Here is a 7,730-nt window from a genome sequence, read left to right as displayed (position 1 = left end):
CAAAGCTAATTGCAATAAGCCTTCCAACAGTAAATAGCGGTAACGGAAAATATACAGCGGTAATGCAAGTTACTGGACTTACTAGGTACAAGCATACATGTATATGCATACTTGTATGTTCATATTTATTTAAAAACATATGTTCATATGTTCATATTTATTTACAATTTTATTATATTTACTTATTGCAGTAAACGAATATTATTATAAAAAATAAAGATTAAAAAAAATTAACAAAATAATTCAATTGATTTTATACGACAGTGTATATACATAAATAATATAACTTCCTAATATAAAAAAACATATATATATATAGATATATATATACGTATGTGTGAATGCATAAAAATATATATATATAGAACGCGCAATAAAGTGTTTTCGTTTTAGAACATATAAACCAATTTTTGCTTAAAAAGTATCACATATATATAGAAAATGCCAGTTAAAAAACAAGGTGAGTTATAATAGATATAACGTTCAATATAATTTTGAGAATTATATTTTTGTATTGAAACCAAAAATTTACATGAATTTATGTGTATTTATTTTGACTATTGACTATTGAATTGACAATAGTGAAAACTGTTAGAAACAGACATTTACAGTTATTTTCTTCTAATACAAGGTTGATGCTCGCAAAGAATTTGGCTTTACTCTTACTTCTAATACAAACTTTTGGGGAATGGTTGAAAAATAGGAAGTATACTTACGTTTGTCAGTTATGATAAATTCGTTTCATAATTATTTTTTTTCAAGTTATCGTTTTCAGTTTTTCTGAACTAATAATACAATTGAAAAATTTTTTTTTTGCAAATCCATATTATAAAAAAAAACTTTATATACATATCTGAAAAGCCATATCAAAGTCCTGAAAAAGTATAAAATGAAAATGTAGAAATTATTGATAACTTAATATATATTTAAAATCCTTTTAATAACTTCAAAAAATTTAGGAATAAAAGAATGAGTGGAAAGGAGTTTCGCAACAGGGAATTAAAATGAATTATTTTTTTCGATTTCATAATTCTAATTTGCAATATGCTATTGACGAACTTGCGAGAGAATTATAGCATGATTTTACTTTTGCAAATCAACTCACACTCGTATCACAATTTCATTTATAAAGATTACGCAGTATTAATCATCTGGCCCCGCATACAAACGTGTGTTCGGAGGGACACCATATGCACCCTAAACAGCCGATTTCGTTGTTAATTTCTCAGTGTACTACAGATTTTAAGCCCAGGATAAGAACAGGACCATCCTAACTTAACATGTCCATATACTCGAAACATGGCAGAAAGGAATCCAAAGAGGTTATTCCAAGTCTCTTTGGAGTTTTGAAATAACCATGACTCCAAAGCTGTTTCTCTTTGAATCCTCAATGAAATTTCTGTAGGTCATTCACGTCAATTTTTTCCCGCTTTGTCCTCGCTAGAAATAATTTGGTTACTCGTTATCTGAGCTCTTTCACTATGTATAAATCCATACCTCACAAGCGGAGTCTCTTTAAACCTTCAATTAAATCACTCTTTAAACCTTCAATTAACTCATTAGGCTAGCTTCTTTCACCTAGCAGAGTTGCAGTGGTAACATACCAAACAACTGTTTCAGCGCAACACTATAAGTTGTAATAAAGAAAAATGTGTTGCAGTAACTCTGAAGTCTGTCTTCCATCATAAAGCAATCACCCCAAACCATTACTATGTTTAAAACAAGCCATGAAGTCACTCGTTACTGAAAAATTCGTCTTATCCCTTGTAAAATGCTTTTTATGATCTTTTTTTGACGTCCATATCGTTCTTTATTGTAAGTTGGCAGTACGCATTTATATTCAACCCAAGAGACCACACTGTTGAAAAGCTTGAGTGTCAGTAGACAAGTTCTGAAAATCCTGAAATTCTGAAATGAAACTTTTTCAACTGGCGTGAGAATTAATAGTTCTTGAGTGTCAGTAGACAAGTTTTGAAAATCCTGGAGTGATAATTTTTGTGAGAAACCTTCTGAATAACTTTTTAAAGTCTGAACGCTTAAAACAACTTATATCTTAACCCGTACTTATTACTTCGCTACAGTTAATACGGGAAATCAAATTTTTAACAATCTTATAATCAATGTTATATTTTGAAGGCCTTGAAAACGTTACATAACCTCCCTTTTTGCAAATTTTGACAACGCAATCTTATTATACTGTACATGTTAATAATTTTAATCTAATAACCTGGTTGAAAGCCTGTCGCGTTGCCTTGTTAACAATAATTTAACAGCATTGATAACGTAGTCATTTAGCGTTTTAAACACGTGTCGCATTCGTTCATTAACATTTGTTATTTTTCCACTGTGTTATGATTTTTTAAAGTTCATGCCATAAGGTACCGAATAACAGTAGCCCATCACAATATTCCTGATGTACAATAATTATTTACGTGCCTATACGTACATACATATGATATGAGTGTATATATTTAAACTAAAATTGATTTTTGAAATAATTTTCATTCCTAATATTGCAAATCGTAGGCTTTTTTAATTTTGCTTTTAGTTTCCCTTTTCCTACAACTCAACAACGTTATAGGTTTTTTTATATTAATATTAAACATTCTATAAATATATCTTAATATATTGTTAAAAATTACGTAATATGTCTCTTGAAAAATGGCAATTATAGCAAAATAGTGAAGATACATATTGAATATGTCACTAATAATTGATGGTGTTGAAAATTTATTTGTGGAGAGAGTTTTTAGTGAATTAGTTGAAGTAGCAGACAATGAATTACTCAAATCAGATTGCAGAAAATTTACACGTAAAAATTCTTGGCCAAGAATTATTAAAAATCGTGTAGATTGTATGTGCTTAAACGTTCCGTGGTTAAAAAGTATGTTTTACTAAAATAACTCCGCATAGTACAAGAAACATTCTTGTACGCGATTTAAAATAAGTTGTTCGAAGTTGTGAATTTTGTTTTAATGATCAAAAACAGGCAAAAGCATTATAAGAAATAGCATAATTGAAATTAAAAAATTTGATTCACCAATTAAACATCAGATATTCAATACTAATAACTCGACCAGAATTTCTCGTAAAAAAATTACAAACCGTCCAAAAAATTTTTATAAAAAAACATGTATTGCATGTATTTATACACATGCATACACATATAAAATCGATAAATTTTAAATTTATCTTTTCTATGGTTTGAATTTTCTTTGTTGTTATTTACACAAAGATCAATGCATGTATGTGTAATAGATTTTAAAATACATTTTTAACGTTATCCGGCCTTGCCTTATATATAGATTCACACAATATGATTTATCATAATTATCATAAAGAAAATTCTACCTGATTTTAGGCCACAATTTTGCTCTAAAATCAGGCAGAATTTTTTCAATAAAATTTTCTTTAACCCTCAAAACTTGATCTTAGACATCTATATGTATCAGACACATACATATAGCTGCATACATATATTGTATTCTATTTGAATTAAAAAAAAATGGAAAAGTTATTTGTTAGAAATACTTAACAATAAAAGATATTATGTGCATTTCTACGTATACAAGGGTACCATGTTTATATTACTTACATTAATATATTAAAAATAGATTGTAACTTACGTCTTATCACAATATTTTTAACTATGTACAGAAAATACTTTGTATGCATATATAATTATTATTGAGGAAGTAATTTACTTTAACAAGATGCTCTTACTTAGAGTTTCATATTTTATTTTAAAGACTCAACATTTTAGCTATAGAACAACAGCCAATCCTATAAAAAACATTAATTTTTTATTATTTTCTTTTGGGTAAAATATTTCAGAAGCTCATCGTGCTCTCGAATTACTCGAAGATTATCACTCAAGGTTGTCAGAACCACAAGACAGAGCGCTGCGTATCGCAATTGAACGTGTCATTAGAATTTTTAAATCACGCTTATTTCAAGCTCTTTTAGGTAAGTATTTTATTTTACAATGCAATTTTTATACTACGATTTGCACTGAACAGGAGAAACTTTTTGAAAAAAATAATTTTAAACATCAAGTGTCTTTTAGTTTTAAGTTTTTTGAACGAAGGTTGTATGAAATTAGCTAGAAGTCTCATTTTGTATCTCAATTTTTGTATATTTTAAATGTTCAAAAGGTAAAACTGGGCGGATCATTACCAAAGTTTTTAGTTTTTGTAAATATCTTATTTACTCAAATTTCGAAGAAACCCTAATCTCAAAATACTATTGAATAAAACCTTAAAATATCGTGAATAAAAATATCGATCAAAGAAAATATATCGGTAACCCGGAGCAAAGAGCCACAGAGACGTCAACTCTGATGTTTTTTTTTCATTTTATCATATTTTTCATCATTTTAGAAATTTAATGCTCCGTTAAACATTCCGGATAACGAGGTTCTTAAAACATTTAAGTATGCTAGATTAACACGTATACACAATACTTAAAATATGCATACAATACACTTATAAAACTATTTATAAAATTATAAAACATAATAATATATAATATGTTTATATATATAATTTTTGTAGTATGCTTAAAATGTAACCATAAAAGTAAACACCTTTTATTTGCTATATTATACTATAATAATATTGATGGAAATATACTACTATTTCATCAGATATATACACCAAATATATTATTTATTAAGAAACAAGTTATTAAAAAATGTGTTTTACGAGTATGTATATATTTACTTTATAAGTTTTATACATATTTATACTATTGAAGTGCAAAAACGAGTATACTATAAAGATTGTACTATATGCCATCTCTTATAAAAACAATAACGAAAAATACCCTAATCGTTTGTATACTACGCTTTTACATTTTCGTAAAAAACATTGTTCAAAAATTTTTAAGTCAGAAGAAATTTATGAAACTATTGTGAATTGGCTCTTTCGATATTTAAAATAAAAGAAGAAATTTTGTATTCGACTCTCGATGTTTTTGCACTTTTTTTTTTTTTTTGTGTACTGAGATGTAATGTAGTATAATATACTAAACTCGGAAGATATCAGCTTTTAATTTAGAAAATATTAACTCTCTATTCAATCATTTAAAATGATATGAACAAAACAAGAGTAATTTGAGTATATATTTTCACAATATATAAAACTTATTAAATATAAGGCAATGTATAAAAGATAATAAAAATATTTTGATTATTTAAATTATTTAAATTTTAAGCAAAAGATTACCGACATTTTTTCTCATCAAAAAATAAATACATACATAATAGTATAAACATAGAAGTTAGAACATATAATTTTCGAGAATTGAAAATTCTCGCAAATGTTATGTCAAATACGGGCACAGTTTCATTTTTGAATGTTTTTTATATTTGCAATTCACAATATATTGGAAATAATATTATAACCTTTAAAAATGAAAAGCATTTGACGTTTGATATAGTATATGTTTTATAAAAATGATATTTTTTGTTTTAATTTTAATAATTTTAATTCCCTCAATGAGAAATTAAAAGTTTGCCTACTGTAATATTTAATGTAGTTAAATACTATAGTTGGTCTTTCTCTAACAAATTAAAAATCTGGTTATTAAAAAAAAAAGAAATTACGTATGCTGTTGGTAACACTATGGAAAAACTACATAATTGAAAATCTTGCTTTAATATTTATAGTGTCAAAATAGAGGCTTCTGCAAACGAATTTTGTGCCCAAACGAATTTTTGCATCTTTTCTGCTTAGGTAAAGACTGGTGCTGATGATATACATCATTTAGGATTTTATTGATTTTATTAGAATAATTATTAAAATTTTATGAATTTTTGTGTTTAGTTAGCAGTTTCTAATTTTTAACTGCTTCACACAAGAAAAAAGCATTTAAAATGTCTGGTACATTAAGCGCTTATTTAAGTGCCATTCAAAGGTGTTGGATAGCAAAAGATGGTTACTTAGTTGCAGCATTTATTTCACTTAGTGATAAACATATTTGCAATAAAAATTTATACCTGGAATATCCCGAAAATACAGTAGATCGCTATCTAAAACAACCCTTGAACGAAATAGTTAGTTCTCATTTAAAAGTGTTGTTTCATTTATGCAATGACGGTAATTTGTATAATGTAAATAAGGTATATTTGGAAAAAGAAATAAAATTTTCGCTTTTAGCGAGGGATTATTCTGAGGCATATAAAACCCAAAGCCATTGCGTTCAAAGTGTGGTAAAAATGTTACAATACCTAAAAGAAGAGAATTGGTGTTTGCCAATTATGTATAGAGTCTGCTTGGATTTAAGAATATTAGCTCAAAAGTGTGAAGAAGAAGGATTTCATTCAAAACCGGGTGAAATTCTTGAAAAGGCAGCCGATTGCTTAATGGCATGCTTTAGGGTTTGTGCTTCAGATAGCAGGTAACAAAACACTTACAAAATTAGTTTTGTAAAACAATATTTTCAAAATTTTACAATTTTTAGGTCATCAGAGGAAGATACAAAACGTTTGGGGATGCTGAATTTAGTAAATCAACTTTTCAAAGTATATTTTCGAATAAACAAATTGCATTTGTGTAAACCATTAATTCGTGCAATAGACAGTTCGATTTTTAAAGACGCATTTCCTTTGCCAGAACAAATTACGTACAAATATTTCGTTGGTCGTAAGGCAATGTTTGATTCGGATTATGCTTGTGCTGATCAATTTTTAAGTTTTGCGTTCGAAAACTGTCCAAACCAATTCCCTCGCAATAAACGACTAATTTTAATTTACTTAGTACCAGTTAAAATGCTATTAGGTTTTATGCCTAAAAAGGAAATTCTCAAAAAGTACGATGTTCTTCAGTTTTATGAATTGGTGTCAGCACTTAAATTGGGAAACGTTAGAAAATTTGATGAGGTTATTCAAACACACGAAATATTTTTTATTAAATCTGGAATATACCTTCTTATAGAAAAGTTGAAATTTATAGTGTACAGAAACCTTTTTAAAAAAGTCTACTTAATTAAAAACACTCAAAAACTTGATATGCAAGATTTTCAAGCAGCTTTGCAATTTGTGGGTGAAGCAGATATGTCAATTGAGGAAACTCATTGTATCGTAGCCAATTTAATTTATGAAGGAAAAATAAAAGGGTACATATCATATCAACATAATAAATTAGTTGTATCAAAGCAAAATCCTTTTCCACCTCTAAATGGATCCACATAGATTTCAATAGAAAAAAATAGTTCTAAAAATGTTCAATTTTAATAAATTGTTAATGTTACTAAATTATTACGGATGTCTTTGGTTTTAAAGAATAGTTACAAAATGTAAAATCTTAGTTAACAAATTTTAAACTTATATACGTAAATTTATACATATATAAAACTATCTCATCATGAATATCAATTGAACAAGAATACATTATACTTCCTATTCATTTTGTATTTCGGTATATAAGCAAGCAAAGCAGCAAATAAGACATTAAAGCATTTATTAAGATGTCAACTTTAAAAAACACACTTTTGTATTTTGCAGAAACAAACGAAGAAGGATCTTTAAAAGGAATAGATAATTATTTTCTCTAAACTTGAAATTTTATTTGTTTCCCTTTCTTAAGTCTCAATAATGTAACATGTACATGTACTTAAAATAATAAAATATATACACAGCAACATCTTATATCTATAAGTCTGTGATTTTTTGGAAATTGTTGATGTAGAAAAATTGCTTTTCGAAGTTATGATAAAACCTACTGCAGATT

At 27.2% G+C, this 7,730-nt stretch overlaps 2 protein-coding genes across 10 annotated transcripts in view; both read left to right on the top strand.

The window, feature by feature from the left end:
* Positions 1 to 7,730, top strand: part of LOC129605417 (disks large 1 tumor suppressor protein) — a 67,437-nt gene continuing 59,707 nt past the window's right edge. For 5 of the 9 annotated variants that reach the window (XM_055515180.1, XM_055515176.1, XM_055515178.1 and 2 more), the window contains exons 1-2: positions 2,574 to 2,884; positions 3,835 to 3,966. In XM_055515180.1, the coding sequence (XP_055371155.1) occupies positions 2,701 to 2,884; positions 3,835 to 3,966 (316 nt within the window). In that variant the 5' untranslated portion in view covers positions 2,574 to 2,700. Of the gene's footprint in view, positions 86 to 191; positions 461 to 2,570; positions 2,885 to 3,834; positions 3,967 to 7,730 lie in introns of those variants that run through there. The other 4 variants (XM_055515175.1, XM_055515172.1, XM_055515179.1 and 1 more) reach the window with 3 other exon arrangements.
* LOC129605418 (PCI domain-containing protein 2 homolog) lies at positions 5,671 to 7,261 on the top strand. The gene is made up of 3 exons (XM_055515188.1): positions 5,671 to 6,098; positions 6,159 to 6,399; positions 6,463 to 7,261. Exons 1-3 carry the CDS (start codon positions 5,876 to 5,878, stop codon positions 7,190 to 7,192), a joined length of 1,194 nt encoding a protein of 397 aa, XP_055371163.1. The 5' UTR covers positions 5,671 to 5,875; the 3' UTR covers positions 7,193 to 7,261.

Source organism: Condylostylus longicornis, unplaced genomic scaffold, assembly GCF_029603195.1.
Source record: "Condylostylus longicornis isolate FDR11 unplaced genomic scaffold, ASM2960319v2 ptg000013l, whole genome shotgun sequence".
Classification (NCBI taxonomy): Eukaryota; Metazoa; Arthropoda; class Insecta; order Diptera; family Dolichopodidae; genus Condylostylus; species Condylostylus longicornis.
This window is presented reverse-complemented; position numbering and strand designations above follow the sequence as displayed.